The 20,933-nt window shown below is 37.3% G+C and overlaps 1 protein-coding gene across 1 annotated transcript in view; it reads left to right on the top strand.

Annotated features, from left to right (window-relative positions):
• pik3ca (phosphatidylinositol-4,5-bisphosphate 3-kinase, catalytic subunit alpha) overlaps window positions 1-20,933 on the top strand; it is a 93,368-nt gene that overhangs the window by 61,511 nt on the left and 10,924 nt on the right. The window contains exons 7-15 of the mRNA XM_039758728.1: window positions 10,053-10,158; window positions 10,465-10,617; window positions 11,889-12,023; window positions 12,112-12,236; window positions 12,364-12,445; window positions 12,593-12,757; window positions 12,854-12,957; window positions 13,660-13,831; window positions 14,334-14,440. Of these exons, the coding sequence (XP_039614662.1) occupies window positions 10,053-10,158; window positions 10,465-10,617; window positions 11,889-12,023; window positions 12,112-12,236; window positions 12,364-12,445; window positions 12,593-12,757; window positions 12,854-12,957; window positions 13,660-13,831; window positions 14,334-14,440 (1,149 nt within the window). The remainder of the gene's footprint in view (window positions 1-10,052; window positions 10,159-10,464; window positions 10,618-11,888; window positions 12,024-12,111; window positions 12,237-12,363; window positions 12,446-12,592; window positions 12,758-12,853; window positions 12,958-13,659; window positions 13,832-14,333; window positions 14,441-20,933) is intronic.

The raw sequence follows: 20,933 nt of genomic DNA, 5'->3' as shown, positions 1-20,933 counted from the left end.
GTTCTATTCTGTCTAGCCAGCAACTACACATTAAAACAATTGAAGTTGTATTAAAAATGGATATCCTCCAGTGCTTGCTATCATCTTTGAATTGATTAATGGCACTCTTCACTTTAAAGTTATCAATAATCAGATTTGTGCATTGATTGGATGGAGATACTTCATTTTTCTGCATTGGATACAGTAAATGGCAATCACTGGTCAGCTTTTATTATATTTCAGTCGCATCAAGTGTTGGGATTATATTGGGCTGTTCAGTTTATTTCTGTGATTTTAACTTGAATTTATGTTTATGGGGCTTCTTTGATAAGATTTTAATTTTGCTATCACCATCATTGTAGGTTAGGTTAAATCCATATGAGCCGGACAAGCTGACAGCAAGTTTTGCTACATTATTATTTTTTTTTTTTTCCAACTACAGATCAGCCTTTAGAAGTAGCATTTAGCAACATATAGACTCAGACGCATCTAATATGGACCTTTCATCTGTGAATGTTTTATTTACCTCCTGAATTTAATAGTAGGAACTTTTTAAGTATTTCTTCACTATATGTGCAATGAAGCATATACCACTTTATGAGGCTTACTCAGCATGTTGGAGTGACACACTTTGTTGCATGTTTATTTAAATAGTGGCAGACTTCATCAGCATATAATATATTTTGACTAATATTGGATAATATAGTTTTTAAAATGTTTTAATTAAAGATTGTTTAAGTTTATCATTGTAAATACTGTGAAGTATTACTCGGTATGCACTTTAAAAATAAGCTTCATAAACTTTTTACAGATTAGACCAGGCCATTCATACATTTAGGTTCAGCTAGTTGTTTTAAAACTATGCTGTTCTAGTGAGTCATTCAACAGACTCATTATAAGACATTACCAGGCAGATTCTATTTAAAAGAAAAAAAAAACACTAATGTCTGTAATTTTAAAATGTTCATAACATTTATGGCATAGCTAGTAAGTTTAACACTAGAATTACCAGAGCCTACGAAAATACTCATAAATCCGTCCCACCTTAAATCGCTTTTTAAATCCATTCACACCTCTCCGCCAGCGTCCTTTGTCCTCTAAATGTGCTGATAAAGAGAAGCTAGAAGCAGCCGGCTATTCCGTCCCACCACCAATTTAGAACGTGCACGAACTTCTCTCAGCTCATGCCTTGAGTGATTGAGTATCTGGGAGTGAAGTGAAGTTTTAGAGTGGAAATAATAGATCGTTATTTGGAACACATGCATTTCATGTCTGTTCCGTTTCTACAGTAATCTGTGTAAACACATTGTTAAAATAGAAACATTTTTTATATTCTGGTAGTAGATGACAAAATGTAGGCATAAACTATATAATGTATGAAGCCTGAAGTCCAAATATCAAAGAAACATTTTCACAAAAGGTACAAATATAACACAACAATTGCGCTTTTATTCAAAAATACGCTGGCGAAGCTGTCTTCTTCGTATCTCACCGTCACTTGATTTTCTTTTATTCAGTTTTATTGAGTGTTCCTGCCAGTCCCCGCATGTTGCTGTATGCTGTTTCTTTTGTACTCCAGGACATGCAGAGGAGAGGATGGTAAAGAGCAGTAACTTCGGCGCTATATGCAATGAGACAGACAGGCAGAGAAGGCACTAGATATATAAATAAACAGGGAAGGTACTGTATAATAGATATATTTCTTCCCCCAGGGAAGAAAGTACAGTGTCAGGTGCTCATTCAGTGTAATAGGAACCATAGCACAGAGAAGTGTGTACACTGCAACAAGTACACGTGTCGTACATGTAGGAAGGACGGTCCTTGGGGGTGTGGGAACTGTTAATATTTGAATGTGATGATTTTATATAGCACGGAATGGAAATCAGCACTTCTTAGCATTGCACCATGCAAGCTGTCATATCAATCGCCTACTGTAACTTGCTTTCTTTTTTCTACGGTTATACAGGTAGTCTTGAATAAAAGTGCACTTGTTTTGTTATACTTTTACACCAACATCTGTTCCTGTGTTTGAGCATGCTCAAACGGGCATGCTGAAAAAATACACATGTAATGCCACAAAAAGTACACGCAGACACTTCATTTCGCAAACATTGGTACGAGAATGCAGTCACAAGTACACTGCAGAGCTATAGCGCATCTTTATGTGAAAACAGCCATGTCAGATGGGGTTGTATGGATTGATTCTGAACGCAACTGAGAGAATGAAAAGTGAATTAAAAAAAAAGCTAACCTTTACAAGGATCATAAATTACACCAGCTGTTACAGACTGAAATCAAATGTATGCTTTTATTCTAAAATAGTAAGACTAAGAGCAGTTTACTTCTCAAAACAGAATGGTGCAGGTTCGAACTCACGACCTTTTGATTCCCAGTTGGCAGCTGATTCTATTGCACCATGGAAGCAGTCATAATAAACAGGTGTCAAAGTCGCATGTTAAGGCGGCTTTTTGTTTCTGCAGTTATATTTTTAAATAAAAGCGCAATTGTTGTGTTATATTTGTACCTTTTGTGAAAATGTTTCTTTGATATTTGGACTTCAGGCTTCATACATTATATAGTTTGTGCCTACATTTTGTTATCTACTACTAGAATATAAAAAACGTTTCTATTTTAACAATGTGTTTACACAGATTACTGTAGAGTAGAAACGGAACAGACATGAAATGCGTGTGTTCCAAATAACGATCTATTATTTCCACTCTAAAACTTCACTTCACTCCCAGATACTCAATCAATCAAGGTATGAGCTGAGAGAAGTTCGTGCACGTTCTAAATTGGTGGTGGGATTGAATAGCCGGCTGTTTCTATCTTCTCTTTATCAGCACATTTAGATGACAAAGGACGCTGGCGGAGAGGTGTGAAGGGATTTAAGAAGCGATTTAAGGTGGGACGGATTTACGTGTTTTTTCGTAGGCAATTTTAATTCTAGTGTTAAATGACATGTCTCAAAATCAACTGCAAATTTTTAACTAAGATGTGACGAAAAGAGGGCAAGAAAACTGAATAATAAATATAACTTGCTTTGCTTTCTTAATTGAGGGCATTTGAAAATAGTACAGTTTATTACTAGTTTTTAATGGTTATTCTGTTGCTCACAAGTATTTCATTTGAGCCATACTTTATTGGCTGGACTGTTCTGGAGAAGATCTCATGTTTGTTGTTTGTTAAATACATTGTCACAGCTCTTTTAATGTTCGGTTGTTTGGGAAGGCCTCTCATTGCAGTGTTATTTATTCTGTTTTTAGAATTTTTATACAAGCCGTTTAACAGAGAAGTGTAATTAAAACTGTAGTTACAAAAGTGATCCTCAAGGGCCTAGTTAATTGAAAGCTCAACCTCAACCTTTGAAAGTTGCTGCCTTACAGTACTCTTAATGACATCTAGTAATTTGCTGGTTGTTTTCTTGGGAGGGGCTTTAAGTTTATATAAATATGTAACATACATATCTTTTAAATTAAAAGTCTTACTATGTAGTACTTTATTTCATGACTTACAGTGCACCCATAAAGTATTCACAGCGCATCACTTTTTCCACATTTTGTTATGTTACAGCCTTATTCCAAAATGGATTAAATTCATTTTTTTCCTCAGAATTCTACACACAACACCCCATAATGACAATGTGAAAAAAAATTTACTTGAGGTTTTTGCAAATTTAATACCAATAAAAAAACTTAGAAATCACATGTACTTAAGTATTCACAGCCTTTGCCATGAAGCTCAACATTGAGCTCAGGTGCATCCTGTTTCCCCTGATCAACCTTGAGATGTTTCTGCAGCTTAATTGGAGTCCACCTGTGGTAAATTCAGTTGATTGAACATGATTTGGAAAGGCACACACCTGTCTATTTAAGTTCCCACAGTTGACAGTTCATGTCAGAGCACAAACCAAGCATGAAATCAAAGGAATTGTTTGTAGACCTCCGAGACAGGATTGTCTCGAGGCACAAATCTGGGGAAGGTTACAGAAAAAATTCTGCTGCTTTGAAGGTCCCAATGAGCACACTGGCCTCCATCATCTGTAAGTGGAAGAAGTTCGAAACCACCAGGACTCTTCCTAGAGCTAGCCGACCATCTAAACTGAGTAATCGAGGGAGAAGGGCCTTAGTCAGGGAGGTGACCAAGAACACAGCTCCAGAGGTCCTCTGTGGAGAGAGGAGAACCTTCCAGAAGGACAACCATCTCTGCAGCAATCCACCAATCAGGCCTGTATGGTAGAGTGGCCAGATGGTAGCCACTCCTTAGTAAAAGGCACATGACAGCCCGCCTGGAGTTTGCCAAAAGGCATCTGAAGGACTCTCAGACCATGAGAAACAAAATTCTCTGGTCTGATGAGACAAAGATTGAACTCTTTGGTGTGAATGCCAGGCGTCACGTTTGGAGGAAACCAGGCCAATACCATCCCTACAGTGAAGCATGGTGGTGGCAGCATCATGCTGTGGGGATGTTTTTCAGCGGCAGGAACTGGGAGACTAGTCTGGATAAAGGGAAAGATGACTGCAGCAATGTACAGAGACATCCTGGATGAAAACCTGATCCAGAGCGCTCTTGACCTCAGACTGGGGTAATGGTTCATTTTTCAGCAGGCCAACGACCCTAAGCACACAGCCAAGATATCAAAGGAGTGGCTTCAGGACAACTCTGTGAATGTCCTTGAGTGTCCCAGCCAGAGCCCAGACTTGAATCCGATTGAACATCTCTATAGAGATCTTAAAATGGCTGTGCACCAACGCTTCCCATCCAACCTGATGGAGCTTGAGAGATGCTGCAAAGAGGAATGGCCGAAACTGGCCAAGGATAGGTGTGCCACGCTTGTGGCATCATATTCAAAAAGACTTGAGGCTGTAATTGCTGCCAAAGGTGCATTGACAAAGTATTGAGCAAAGGCTGTAAATACTCATGTACATGTGATTTCGCAGTTGTTTTTTTTTTTACTTGAGGTTTTTGCAAATTTATTAAACTTTTTTCCATTACGTGTAGAATTTCAAAATGAAACCTGCTTAACTTTTGTAAGTAAGCTGTAAGGAATGAGCCTGGCAAATTTCAGCCTTCTACCTACACAGGCAGTTGGAGAATTAGTGACGTTGGAAAGTTCAATATGGCGGCCGACAGTGGTGTCATACCAACGAAATAAGTACGTACATCGGTTTCCGTTAAAAGTTTAATATGGCGGCCGACAGTGACATCATACCACCGAAATAAGTACCAAATTTCAGCCTTCTACCTACACGGGAAGTTGGAGAATTAGTGACATTGGAAAGTTCAATATGGCGGCTGACAGTGGTGTCATACCGCCGAAATAAGTATGTACATTGGTTTCGGTTAGCGCAGGGAGGCCGCCTACCAAATTTCGTGAAGATGGGGTCAGCCTTCTACCTACAGGGGAAGTTGGAAAATTGGCGACGTTGGAAAGTTCAATATGGCGGCCGACAGTGGCGTCATACCATCGGAATAAGTAAGTACATCGGTTTCAGTTATCGCAGGGAAGCTGCCTACCAAATTTTGTGAAGATGGGGCCATAAATAAGAAAGTTCACATGGCGGATGTTGTCGATCGTTATGACCGTTACGTGTAGAATTTCGAAATGAAACCATAAATAAATAACTGCAAAGTAACTCTTGTAAATAAGCTGTAAGGAATAAGCCTGCCAAATTTCAGCTTTCTACCTACATGGGAAGTTGGAGAATTAGTGATGAGTGAGTAGTCAGTCAGTCAGTTAGGGCTTTGCCTTTTATTAGTATACTGTAGATTGTGACGTTTACTTAAAAAGTGCAGCAAAAAAGTATTTGGCGTCCAGGAGTGCATTAACCCCCAAGTATGTGGTGGTTTAAGGGTTAATGTACATACCTTTTTAAAATGCAGGACTCAATAGGACAGACCCCCGTCCCATGTACCTATTTAACACAAGAATCCCTGAAGCCTATGAAAAACACATAATCTCGGCCACCTTAAATTCCTTCACACCTCTCCATTAGCGTCTTTTTTGCAAATGTGTCGATCAGCACAAGCAGCAAATAGCCTGCTATCCCATCCCATTTCATGTATGTTCTGTGTCTACAACAATCTATGTAAATGTAGGATGACAGGAATTGCGAGGCAAGAAGTGTTGAACACATAGCTAAATTAGAAACTTTTTTCATGTTAAAGTACTAATGACAACATTTTAATATGAAGCGTATAATGTGTGAAGACTGGTCCAAATATTATATAAACACTTTCACAAACAGTACAAGTATAACCAAACAAGTGTGCCTTTAATCAAGGATATAACCAAAGAAAAAGAAATCGGGTTACGGTACAACTCTGACACGGCCGCTTGGATGGTGAAACCTTTGAGTTGTTCAAAGGTTTACTTTGCACCTTTGCGTTTACACCCTATTGGGCAAAAGCATCAACTGTAGTACTGGTATACTGATATGACAGCATCAGCATAAAATAAAAAAATGTTAGTGAATAAAGCTTCTGTTTTCACACAGAAATCATTTAGTGGCTTTTTAACAGACTTGAGATTATTTGATTGTGAATCATTGTGGTTAATAACTCCTGTGTCAGAAGTAATCTGAGGTAAAAGGCAAAAAGCTAAAATTATGCATAGTACTGTTATTAATTTAATATGTATAACTGTTACTATCACAGCGGGAAACAGCTTTGGCAGTGTGTTTCAATCTAATGTAATGATTTTTACTTCTTCCTCTCGCGTCTTGGCCCGACTGTCCAATTAAAATACTGTCATTCATAAAATCAACTGTTTTGTTTTACAATTGGCTACTATATAGTCTGCTGCACACATGATTGACAATATACCAATACCTTGATCCATAACTATTAAACAGATCAAACTTGGGGGGAAAAAAAAACTTAGAATAGAAGCACACGCTGATAAAATATCTTAATTGAATAGCAAGGCTTATTGGGCATTGTCTCGAAGTAGCACTGAAATGAGAGTAGTAAGTGAGGCACCATTTAGAAACGGTATAATTTGGCTACACCAATGTTTAAATGCTAATATTGAATAACAAACAGATGGAATGGCTTGATATGAAATGCTTTGATTGTTCATTTGAGTTGTGTTTGTTCAGTTTTTAATGTACTGGTTAATATGCATGAAACTCTCCGCATTTTTTTTTAGTTTATACATTGCTTTATGCACAACTCTTATCGCTTTCCCCCAGTGCGCATACTGGTTTCTATAGAAGGTGATCTGTTTACTGGAACATATGTTGGTTGAATTGCAACTTGATTAAATTTATACTCTGCTTAATTTGTAATTTGTTTTCTCTTATTGATGACTTGGTTACTATGTACTATTCTGATAAGGTAAACTTTATTTTTATATTTCACAAAATACCCCTAACCATCTATAAAAATTCTCCTGAATTTTAGTAAGTGAAGGCAAAAACTGTACCTTCATTTTTTCCCTTCCCTACTTGCATAGGTTAGATTAAAAAGAAACAAGTCTTCCTTGAAGCTGACAAAAATGATACAATATTTAACTCCAATCTTGTTCAAAGAGAAACCAGCTACCAATAGATTAAAAACAACTGTAAAAATCAAATGTTTTAGGAGAGCAAACCTTTTATGCCAATTGGATGTGAATGGATGGTTTAGTCTTGATATTTTAAGGTGTCAATCAATAGTAGTTTTGCATGCAAAGGAAGATAGCTATTACGTTTTCCTTATCTGAAATATTAATTATAGCACAATTACTTTGGTACATACTTGAGAGTGCATGGAATGGTTGTTGTTTATTTAATTTTTTTTAATCACATTTATATTTGTTTATAATCCAGACAGCTAGGTACAAGTTAAAATGAAGTAAACATCCACAATGTTGAAATAGCTGCAGGTATTTGTGTGTTCATGTGGTATTTCTTCTCTCCTCCTATGCAACCAAAGTTGGCTATACAATACAGGTTAGCCATTTATGTACAAGTGAATGCTGTTTATGGGGGAATGTTTGTTTTCAGTTAGCCTCACACAAACTTGAAATGATACAAGTTCATCTCAATGCATATACAGGCAGTCCCCGAGTTACGTACAAGATAGGGACTGTAGGTTTGTCCTTAAGTTGAATTTGTATGTAGGTCAGAACAGGTACATAAATTTAATAAATACTATTGTTGACCAACTGTAGCCAAGTGCTCTGCCAATGAATGATGGAGTTTCACCTCTCTCTGACCTTTTTATTGTTTCTACTTTATTTTCAATGATGAAGTTTTTCTCTTCTTTATTGTATCACCAGCACTTGCATCAGATTTGTGTTTCAGAGACATTCTTGAAGGGAGAAGACAAAAGGTTAAGATGAGCTCATGCACAGCACTGTACACGCTATCACAGCAGGAAGGCACCAGTCATCAACACATCTGATGTACTGACAAGAGACAACTTCCTGCTATGTACGTAACAGTACAAGCAGGCTTGCTATTGAGAATGCATCGACGGGCGGTTCACCACCAGCCCACCTCACAGTCACCTCCACTACATTATGCTGCCTGCAGTGTCCGCCCACCAAGAACGAACGCGGTGCGGCCAGAGGCGGGTAGTGAATCGCCCCCATTCAATAGGCAGCCATTCAATGCACCCTTTAATGGCCTCCATTCAGCCACAACTGGGTCACCACTTGCAGTATTACCAGCCGCCCACTGAAAACGATCAGGGCACCCATGTGTGGTGGGCGGGCAGTGAAATCGCTTGCCGCTGGGAGCCACCCGAGGGACACTACAGTGCGCGAGCAGCGAAATCGCCCCCCCTCCAGCTTCCATTTTGCCACCACTTGCGGCATTACCAGCTGCCCACTAAGAACGAACAGGGCAGCCGTGTGTGGTGGGCAGGCAGTGAAACCGCTTGCCTCCGGGAGCCGCCTAAGGGACACTACATATATATGTGTGTGGTCTTCAGGACTAAAACCAACCCAAACACTCCCTAGCAGTTTTACCATATTCGCGAACTTGGAGAGGAGTCAGTTAACTCTTAAGAGTGCAGAGGACATGGACCCACTTGAGCTTGCTGTCCCACTGGCTTTCGTAAGAACGCTATGGTGATACCATGTCTTAGCCGTATCTCTATCATATGAGTCCTATTGATCTTTGTCTCTGGTACCTCCAGATAGACAATGTTTTTAGTGAAAACTTCAAGCCTTCCATTACTCACATTGATGAGCTGCATTTGCTACATTTCAACCTTGTCTCTTCATTATCACGACGTTGTTATGCAGCTGCGTTTGATGCACATGTATGTGTATGTATGAATATGTGTGTGTGTATGTGTATATATACTGTATGTATATATATATATATATGTGTGTGTGTGTGTGTGTGTGTGTGTGTATGTATATATATGTGTGTGTGTATATGTGTATATATATATATATATATATATATATATATATATATATATATATATATATATGTGTGTATATATATATATATATATGTGTGTATATACACGTGTATGTATGTGTTACAGATTAGTAAAGGAGAACATAGTAACTTTTTTTTTTTCTTGCCATATCACCATTAGACCCCTTTTGGTCTGAAATCATTAAGTGGTAAACATTTATTATATAAAACTAAAAGTGGCATTTGTTTATGACCACACCCCCAAATTGTTTTGACAATTTATCGAAGATAATTACTGCGTGAACATAAAATTTATTTATTTTATTTATTTTTGAACCATAGTTAAGATAGATTAAAAGATTGACTATACATTTTTTAATTATTATTCTTCTGGGGAGCTTATTTTGAAAATTGGTGAGGATCTTTGTTTTGAGCATGGTTTTAAATAGGCAATTATGCATTAAGTGACTTCCTTCAGTTTCAGAAGCACTTGAAATAATGCTTGATATTAGTTTAAATATATACTGTTCTGTTTTACACATGCAAGAATTACAGTTTGTCATTTAGTAATTCATGCACGTTCTCTTACATAAACACGTTTTTCTTTGATTTTGAAGCTTGATTTAAGTTTAATCTTGCCATTGTTGGTTATTTATCAGCTTTGGTGTTTGTGGTATTACATAATGTATAGATACTTCTTTCTTTTGTTTGTAGGTGGAATGAGTGGCTGACATATGATATGTTCATTCCTGATCTTCCTCGTGCAGCCCGTCTCTGTTTGTCCATCTGCTCTGTCAAAGGGAGAAAGGGTGCCAAAGAGGTGCTACATTTTAAAATCTTCTATTTCCCTTCTGTTATTCCTAGAAACACTATTTAATGATTAGAAAACACCATTTTCTCTCTCTCCTGTAATTTTTATTTAGAATTTTATAGATTAAAGCTGCTTAAGTTGATTTTGCATTCTTATTAATACTTTTTGTCAATGATATTTCAAATTAATAAAATTTAACTATGCTACTCTACTTTTGTAATGTGTCTGTCTGTGTGGACAATACAGTATCTTTAGTCGTTTCATTAAATTATTAAATACATTTTTACATCTGATTTTATTGCCTTTTCACTATAGGAGCACTGCCCTTTGGCCTGGGGAAATATAAATTTGTTTGACTATACACATACCCTTGTTTCTGGAAAAATGGCTCTAAATTTATGGTCTGTTCCTCATGGACTGGAAGACTTACTAAACCCTATAGGAGTTACTGGTTCAAATCCAAATAAGGTATACAAAAACAGTGATAAATTTACAGGATGTTACTTTGTGGGATAGGAGCATAAAATTTAACAGAAAACATTTTCTGCACAAAAGTACAACATGGCTACTTGGGTCTTACCCATATAATAATCAACATTTGCAATTAACTATTTAATTGACTTGTAAATAAGATTTACATTTTTTTTCTCCAACCTATCATATATTGGCAACAACATATCAAAGTTTAGATTCTATATACATTTATTATAAGTGTTTTTTATGTATTTGCTTAAGGTGTCATCTTGCTTCTGATAAGCACTTATTTACCTTAGGTGGAAAGAAACTTAAGTTTGTTTGTGGTCCCGTAGCAGGTTTCAGACTACCCAGTTGGATTCTGGGCTTCATTGGCACAATTCACAGTAGTAAAAATTGTCTTAAGTACTCTGTGGTGTTTCTTTTGTAGTAAATAAGTGCTATGTGCTAATCTTTGTCAAGTAGGTCTGCTTGTTTTTTGTCTACAGTGTTCTGATATAGAATGATTACAAATAGAGAGTGAGTGATGAGAGTTGTTTTCAAAAACAATACACATAGTAGGACTACAATTATTTAATAATCATCTGTATGGTTTCAGTACATTCCAGTTTATTATATATATATTTTTTTAAATCCAATATTTTATTTAACCATATGTCTATTTAAATTATATGTTTTGTGTTGCCTTGATGAACATCTATCTTTTGAAAATATTATAAAATGTAAGTATAATGAAAAAATAAATGCACTATGTTCATCTTGTATGCATACTTAAAAAAACAGTATTTGCTGTCTTTTCTAGAGAAAAGGTTTCTCAGTATTCTACAGATTTTCTTTGAATTTAGAGTAATCTTGCCAGTGTCTGACTTTGTTTCCATATTGTCAACTGTTTCATCAATATATATTAATTTTCTGAGTTTGTCTTGAGCTTTAAAGATTAAAGGGAGTTGAAGTGTATCTCATCAGCATGAGGCACAAGTTAACATTAATTCATAGATGGGATATCAAACTATCCCATTCAACACTTGTTGATATATCTGCAAACACTTATTCCAGATGAATTAGGATTCCTTAGCTAACAAATACACTTTTTTGGGATGTCAAAGAAACATAGGGAGAATATGTAAGTCCTATACAGAATGACTTTACTGGAAATCTGTCTTAGCCACCATGCTAGCACTGATATCTTTCAGTTATATATGATTGACAACATAAAACGGCAAAACTCCTAAATACTGTGTATAATACTTTTCATCTGTTTCCAGGAAACGCCTTGTTTAGAGATAGAGTTTGACAATTTTAGCAGTCTTCTGAAGTTTCCTGATATGCCAGCTATCGAGGAACATGCCACTTGGACCATGTCCAGAGATTTGGGTATTAATTACTTTCAGCCTGGCTTAGTAAGTGTACTGTCCATTATAGCTATAGCTAATATAAAATTGGTTTGTCTACTCATCCGTTAACCAGGAACAAAATTTTGTCTTTCAGAGTAACCGACTGGTAAGAGATAATGATTTGACAGAAAATGACCTTGAACAGTTTCGCCTATTGTGTAACCGAGACCCACTTTCTGAAATCACTGAACAAGAGAAAGATTTTTTATGGCGAAATAGGTAAATGGTGTTTGACAGACATATGTAAAAAGCCACATTTTAAAAACATATTTGCTTTCTGTACTTTATTTGATTCAAATCTTCAAAATTACAGTACAATTGTAAGTTGTTTTTTTTAACTCCACAGAGATTACTGTGTGAATATTCCTGAAATTCTTCCTAAGATGTTGCTTGCTGTGAAGTGGAACTCCAGAGATGAAGTGGCACAAGTAACATGAATGTTTAATGTCTTTCATATGCTAAACTCTTAATTTTTTAAAAAGTTTTCTGTTTTCATTTTGAGCCCCTTATTGACTATTGAAAATGTATATTTCAGTTGTACTAATTTCATACTATGCTGCTTTCTGTTTGAGCAGATGTATTGTCTTTTGAAAGATTGGCCACCTATTAAGCCAGAGCAGGCAATGGAATTGTTGGACTGTAACTACCCAGATCCAATGATACGTGATTTTGCTGTAAGGTGTCTTGAGAAATATTTAACAGATGATAAACTTTCTCAGTATCTTATTCAGCTTGTGCAGGTAAAAAGTTCAATGTAAATAAGATATTAAAAGTTAAATATTTTAGGTATAATTAATGTTTATTAAATAAATTTATATTGTAATTCTCATTTTCAGGTCCTTAAATATGAGCAGTATTTAGATAACCCGTTGGTGAGATTTTTGCTGAAGAAAGCCTTGACTAATCAAAGAATAGGACATTTCTTCTTTTGGCATCTGAAGTAAGTTACACGTTTTCAGGTTATTTATAGTTTTTTTTCCTTTTCTGTAAGAAAATGGACAGCTCTTGAGTGTGTTGATTTATAATTCTATTAATATAACATGTATGCCATATTCCATTGGATGAAAATGTAGTTATGCCTACCATTAAACAGCATAAAAATTTGTGAATTATTTAGTTTCGTATAAAGCAGTGTTTCTCAACCATTGGGTTAGGCTGCCAGCGTTGAGTAGCAAGTTGCTATTGTTTATATTGGTAGTTGGTCACGGTAGGTTGCAAGTGAGTATCAACAGATTGCCACTCTGACAATAGTCCTAAACTCCCTCCCCCACTCTGAGGATCACATTCGATTCAACAAGGGGAAATGAAGATTGTGCTAATTTCACTAACTAGGACAAAGCCCAAACCCCATGCTAACAATTGTGATCTATTCAGTGGGTCAAAACACTGGCATAAAGCATTTAAAATAACATTGTCTGATGGTTTGCTTTGATTAGTTTACTTTAAAAACTATAGTTGTGATGTCAAATGCTGACTCTGAAGGAAATTTCTTGTTGTTTGTGTTGCCTTTCATATTATTATCTTGAAAATACATTTAGCTATTACACTTTCTGGCTTTGTATAACTAATTTTATTAGATTGTTTTTGATAAATTACAGATAGACAATACTAAAATACAATTTATGTTTTCACTTTTTTAAAGGTCAGAAATGCACAACAAAACAGTCAGTCAGCGTTTTGGCTTGTTATTGGAGTCCTACTGTAGAGCGTGCGGGATGTATCTCAAACATCTAAGCAGACAAGTTGAAGCCATGGAGAAGTTAATTAACCTCACTGACATACTTAAACAGGAAAAAAAAGATGAAGCACAAAAGGTATAGAATAAATCAAGAAGTAATTATACATTTGTGTATTTGTATGTCATGCAGTGAACTAGAATTTAATTAAGTTGTTTATGTACCTGGTAACTGATACTGTGAGGTGAACTTTAGCTTGCTTTTGCAGCTCTAGTAAACTTGGGTCCAAATTCTCGCCTACCCATTGTCTGTATAGAATTAACATGTTCACACTGTATTTATGTTGGATTTTTCATGGGTACTGTGGCCTCTTTTTTGCATTCTAAAACTGTGTGCAGGGTTAATTGAACTCTCTTCGGGTGTCTAGGTTGGATTGTGTCTTTACGTGTGTATATTTGTGAGACAGACCGATATCCCCATTCAGGATTGATTCCTGCCTTGTTTCTAATGCTGCCAAGGAAGGCTCTGACTCTCCATTATTCTTAAATTGGATAGAAGGCTTAACTGGAGGAATGACAGAATTGGGAAGAACAATAACAAATATGAAATTAGCTCTTTGTTTTTCTCTCCAACTCTTTAGGTGCAGATGAAGTTTCTTGTAGAGCAAATGAGAAGACCAGATTATATGGATGCCTTGCAAAATTTTACTTCTCCACTTAATCCAGCACATCAGTTGGGGAGTCTAAGGTAGTAATATCAAATACAAATCCTAAGTAAAGGAGTATAATGAAAACAACAGCTTTTATTTATTTATTTATTTATTTATTTATTGTTTAACAACAATAAATTTGTATTTTCCTGCAAAGCAGTGAGTAATTGACATGTTTTTAAGTATTTATAGAAGCAGCATTTTAAGCAAATAATCCTGACAAACATTTAAAGTCTGTAAAGAAAGTTTAAAAAAAGTTGTTGCACAAGGCAAAGTTAATATGTTAAGTATTTATGATTGCAGCTTCTGTTAGAAAATTTTGTACAAAAAGAAATATTACAGTTTTAATTTGAATAGTTTACCCCGTTTACTACTCTAGATGCTTCAATTAACAAAGGTAGTGATATACAATGGGCGGCACGGTGGCGCAGTGGTAGCGCTGCTGCCTCGATTAGGAGACCGGGTTCGCTTCCGGGTCCTCCCTGCGTGGAGTTTGCATGTTCTCCCGTGTCTGCGTGGGTTTCCTCCGGGCACTCCGGTTTCCTCCCACAATCCAAAGACATGCAGGTTAGGTGGATTGGTGATTCTAAATTGGCCCTAGTGTGTGCTTGGTGTGTGGGTGTGTTTGTGTGTGTCCTGCGGTGGGTTGGCACCCTGCCCAGGATTGGTTCCTGCCTTGTGCCCTGTGTTGGCTGGGATTGGCTCCAGCAGACCCCCGTGACCCTGTATTCGGATTCAGCGGGTTAGAAAATGGATGGATGGATGATATACAATACTTGCTTCAACAGTATGACTAGCGATTTATTACAAGACTGCCCTGTACTCTGTTTATATCTTGGATAAGCTTCACAAGACAAGGGTGTAGATTAAGTTTTCACAAAATGAAATAAGTTCCCTGTCTTGGTAGGAAGTAGCCTTTAAATCTGATTATGTGATCCTGACTGGTAAATGTATAATCACAATGGCTGTTGATATGTTACATTAATTAGATGTTTTTGTATTCTTGTTAATAACACTTTGCAAAAGGTTACTGGCAATAATTAACACTTGCTATTTGCATAACTCAAACTTTAAGTGATATTGGAGCAGCTAATGGAGTCATACTTTTATCGACAGAATAAAGTTCTTAACATTCATAACAAAGGGCATATAGATAGAAAGAACTTTATTTGTCCCCAGGGGGAAATTTAGCTTTTTACAGAAACTATTTAAACAAATAAGTACATATATAAATACACAAACATTTTGATGTGAACACACATGGGAATGACTATAAAGTAAGAACATTCAAAAGAAAGAAAAGTTCCAACTTGGCTGTCAAAGGCACAGTCAGGCATTATGCAGATGTATTGCTGCTGTTATAAAGGAGCCCCAGTAGTGTTTCTTGACACACTTCTGCCAAATAAAAATGTTGGCTAAAAGTATTCAGTGTTAATGTGTCAGAGAGAGGATTTGAAGCATTATTCATAATGGTACTCAGTTTTGTTTTAATTATTTCCTTTGCTATAACCTCCAGGGGGTTCAGAGTGTATCCTATAACTGAGCTTGCCCTATTAATTAGCTTGTTAATTTGGTGGGCCTCTTTTGAAGTAATGTTACCAGCCCAACACACCACAGCATAGAAGATCACACTGGCCATCACAGTTATAGAAGACGTGAAGGATGTCACTTCCGATAAAGAAGGAACACTTTCACCTAAGGAGCCTGCTCTGCCCTTTCTTATATAGTTCCTCTGTGTTCCGACACCAGTCAAAACTGTCATTAATGCAGACCCCCAAGTATTTGAAAGACTGGACCACCTCTATATCCACTACTTTAATAGTGACCAGATATTGAGGCTGTTTGGTGCAGTGAAAGTTGATAAACAGTTACATGGTTTTGCTAATGTTAAGATGGAGACGATTCTCTTTGCTGCAAGAAACAAACTTTTCCACCTGACTGCTATACTGTCTATACTGTAGCATGAGACGGTACCTGCAGCTGATTCAGGTTGCAGAGGTAGTCCAGCTCCTCCAGTGTGGCACATCCATATGTGACATCACAAGAATGTTTACTGTGTCTCCCAGCACAGTCTCGAGCACAAAAGTGTCAGAAACAGGCTCCATGAGAGTGGCATCACCATGCATGAATACCACAATTGGCAATTCCACCATTGGAGCCCTGTTCTTTTTTAACAGATGAGAGTAGGTTCACACTGAACACATGTGATAGAGTCTGGAGATGCCATGGTGAACATTACACAGCTTGCAGCATCATCCAGCATGACTTGTTTGGCAGTTGGTCATTGATGGTCTGGGAAGGCATACCTTGGAGGGTCAAACAGACATCCATGTGCTAGGCATTGGTACTCTGACTGCTGTTAGGTACAGGGATGAAATCCTCAGTCGTTGTAAGACCTTACGCTGGTGCCCTGGGTTCCTCCTGCTGCAGGATAATATCTGGCCTCATGTGGGCAGACTGTGAAATTAGTTCCTGGATGATGAAGGCATTGATGCCATTGATTGGCCCATATGTTTCCCACACCTGAATCCACTTGAGAACCCTTTGGAGTGTAATGTATCGATGCATCTAACTCCACCAAGTTGTAATAGAGGAGCTCACTAGTGGCCCTGATCTAGGTCTGAGAGTAGATCCTTCAGGACACCATCTGCCTTCTCATCAGGAGCATGCCCAGATGTTGTGAGAAGTGCATACAGGCGTGATGAAATTTCATGCTAGTTGGGTCAGCCTGTGATTTCAATTTTTGATTTAGATTTTCGGTGTGATGTTGAATCCAGCCAACAGTGGGTTGGTGATCTGGTTTTCATTGACTGTTGTTACCTCATTTTGTTGTAAACGAATTCCACAGTATTATTCAGTAAAGATTTTCCACTTGAATATTTCATTAAGATCCATTTTGTGATTTAAGCGTTCCCTTAATTTTTTGAAGAGTGTATATTACATTAGTTATATAAGGTTTATATTTTAATGTCTTTGTATTTAGAAAAATACAGAGTGGCCATTTTAGTTTGTCTTCTTATTACATGTGTTTGAGCAGTATTCATCCTTCCTTTTTCTAAATCGCTATGCAGAAATTATTTTCTAACTTGCTATTTAAAGTTAAAAAGGAAAAGTTAAGGTAGACATACAATATCAGGGTCTAAGTGAGCATTCAGCTAACAACATTACTATAATGAGAAAAAAACACAATTCATTTAAAAGGACTAAATGGAGAGTAGCACAAGTGAGCATCCATCAGTTACTGAAAAGCTGAGTCTTGTCAAAGGAAGCTTTTCTAAACTCTCGGCATTATCATAATTGGTCACTAATGGGTTATGGAAGCTGATGTATGATCCAGCCAAGGTTCACTCCTGTCTTTTATACATGAGATGATGTCATTGCAATGGCCAAAGTAACATAAGCACTGAAAACTAGAGATGTGTAAAACAGTTTTGAAAAGAATTGCATCCACAAAAAAAATATGTAGCAAGTTCGTGGAGCCATTCTTTTGAGTATTAATAATGCATGGTACTTTTGTTATTATAATTGAAGATGTTTTTTCATAGTTCAGATTAGGGCAATTAATACTATGTGACTAGAAGAGAATGTCTGAAATCTGTTGGCAGTCTAATGCACCTTCATTTTAACAATAACAAAAAAATAAACACAGCATCAGGGTCATGGGGCATACCAGTACTGGAAAAGTGCTGAAAAATCCAAATTTTAAAATAATATGGAGCCAGCATCTTGAGATTTTCTGTACTAATAGTAAACACCAGTTTTCCTCTCAATCCACTACCCTTAACCCCATACTCCTGCCCCTGACGTGCTATTGTAATAGTGGAAAAACATCCACCACCACCAGTTTCTTCAATGTGAACTGGATGTGATTGGGGCTTCACAGGGGAGACATCCCCCCGATTACCCTCAACCCACCCAAACCTCACCCCCGTTTGCTTTGACACGAACAGAACTATCAAGTCTGAAGTGGTATTTAGTGCGGTGTGCTTGAGTGAATGACTTAAATAAATGAAAATCATAAACATATAATATTAATTATAGTAAAAACTCCAGAAATTCCAAACTGATTACCCATTGCAATTTAAAAGAATATGGTTTCCTCTAAAATTGTTTCTTGCAGTGAAGAAAAGTCAAAGCCAGTTATTAGAAAAGCAAAATCTGAAGCAATAATATTAGCCCCTGGCAAAAAAAGCCGACTAATAAATAACCTGTCCTTCAAAATAACAATTGTGGATGACTCCATTAAAAATCTAATAAATATCAAAAAACATACATGAAAAACTTTTATCATTTGAATATTAGCACTGTATTTTGTGATAAAGTGCAAAAAGAAATGTAAACTTAAAAATCTGTCCAAATCAATACAATTTCAGTTCATGAATAAACGTTTGATAATGTAATCTATACTAATAAAAGGCAAAGCCCTCACTCACTCACTCACTCACTCACTGACTCATCACTAATTCTCCAACTTCCCGTGTGGGTGGAAGGCTGAAATTTGGCAGGCTCATTCCTTACAGCTTCCTTACAAAAGTTGGGCAGGTTTTATATCGAAATTCTACGCGTAATGGTCATAACTGGAAGCTGTTTTCTCCATTTACTGTAATGGAGATGAGCTTGAACGCCGTGGGGGCGGAGTTTCGTGTGACATCATCACGCCTCACACGTAATCACGCAGTACATAGAAAACCAGGAAGACCTCCAAAAAACGCTGAAGAAAACATGCATTATATAATTGAGAAGGCAGCGAAACAATAAGCGAGCGAGTGACATATACAACCATATTCATGAGTTCTGCTACTTCGGAAACAAAGCACGATGTAAACCTACACTTTAAATTAAGTTCATAGACAGGCTGCGCTGGCGTTTGTAATTTAGTGCCTGCCCATATAAGGCCGTCCGTCAGCGGCAATCCAATAGCAAACTGCCACTAAATATTCACGGGTGAAGGACTGTGCTTATGGAGAGGAAGATGAGATGGTCAGGGTGGTGTTTGACACAAACTCAGCGAAACTGCGAGAGAAAGTTTTAAGTGCCAGGACTAAGGTAACATTAAATACAGCCATGGACATAGCACGAGATGGCACCAGCACAGCTGGGAACCTTCGATGCATGTACACCGAGCGGCTCACGTGAACTGGCGCGTGCACAGATAAAAGCAACAGTTCCAAAGAGCTGAACAAAACCAATTACACAATTGAAAAGGCAGCAAAAATATGAAGCGTCTGATACATACAAGCATATTCATAAATCCAGCTACTGCGGAAACAAAGCACACGTGGAAAAAGTCAATGTCCCGCTAAAGGAAGACAGTGTAAAAAACCCGTGCATGCAGTGTGTCAGGTCTCAGATAAAGAAGAAGACGAGCTGTTTATTGATGCAGTAAGAAACAAATCGATGAATGAAACCTGTCATCTTTACAGCGATTGACAAACACGGAATGTAACTTGAACACAACACATCCTACAAATACGAACCTGATTGAAAGAAATAATGATAATCAAATCCTTGATGACAGCAACACTCAGTAACACTCACAAAACAAATACTGTATATTGACAGTCATGTTACGTTATTTTTAAAATGTTCCCTTTTCTTTTTCTAGCTTTTTAACACACTACTTTCCGCTGCGATACGCTGGTATATATATATGTATATATATATCCCGTTCTACATACTCGAATAATGGATACTTTATTCGCCATCAATGATTGTTTTGGTAAAGCCATACTCAGTGTATTCATTAGATGAGCGGTAAAAAGTAAGAGCGAGGGAGGATGACTTATTGAGGCATGCAGGCTGTAGTGCGTCAACTCTATCTGAATTGCGCGATCACATTTGAAAAATATATCTTTTCAAGTTCTATTTAGTCCATATGTGTCAAACTCAAGGGCGCGGCCACATCCGCCCGGCGTGTAATTATATCCGCCCGAGATCATTTTATATACTGTATTATTGTTATTAATGGCCCGGGTATATGAAGCGCTGGTAACACAATAAACTACAGATCCCATAATGCAGCGCTTCAGCTGCCTTGCGAACACTTACGCGTTAATCACGTCTAGCTTATGATGCTGCAAGTTATTGCGAAGCTAGCTCACACGATGCTGAAGAGAAAAGTTGATTCTGAAAATAGAGCCTTTAAAACCGATGGGAGGCTGAGTATATGTTTACTGAACCCGTGTGTCTCATTTGTGGAGCTAATGTGGCTGTAATTACAGAATTTAATCTAAGACGGCACTATGAGACAAAACATCAGGGTAACCTGAATGCAATGCAGAAGATACAGAAAGCAAAAGAATTAAATAAGAATCTGACACTTCAGCGGACGTTTTTACCCGTGCACAATCACAAAGTGATTTCAAGTGAAGCTGCTTTTATGGGAGACACAAATGCACCACTTTCCCTGTTGCCAAGTAATGTTAAACCAAGTCGTCACTACGGTGTTCCCAAATCGCACTTTGCTGATAAACTGAGCGCACTGAGTTTGCACGCTTTGGTGACTTTGAAGAACAAAAAGTCCGTCTACAT

This window comes from Polypterus senegalus, chromosome 1 (genome assembly GCF_016835505.1).
Source record: "Polypterus senegalus isolate Bchr_013 chromosome 1, ASM1683550v1, whole genome shotgun sequence".
NCBI classification, from domain to species: Eukaryota; Metazoa; Chordata; class Cladistia; order Polypteriformes; family Polypteridae; genus Polypterus; species Polypterus senegalus.
Note: the sequence above shows the minus strand (reverse complement) of the source record. Positions and strands in the feature narration are given on the sequence as shown.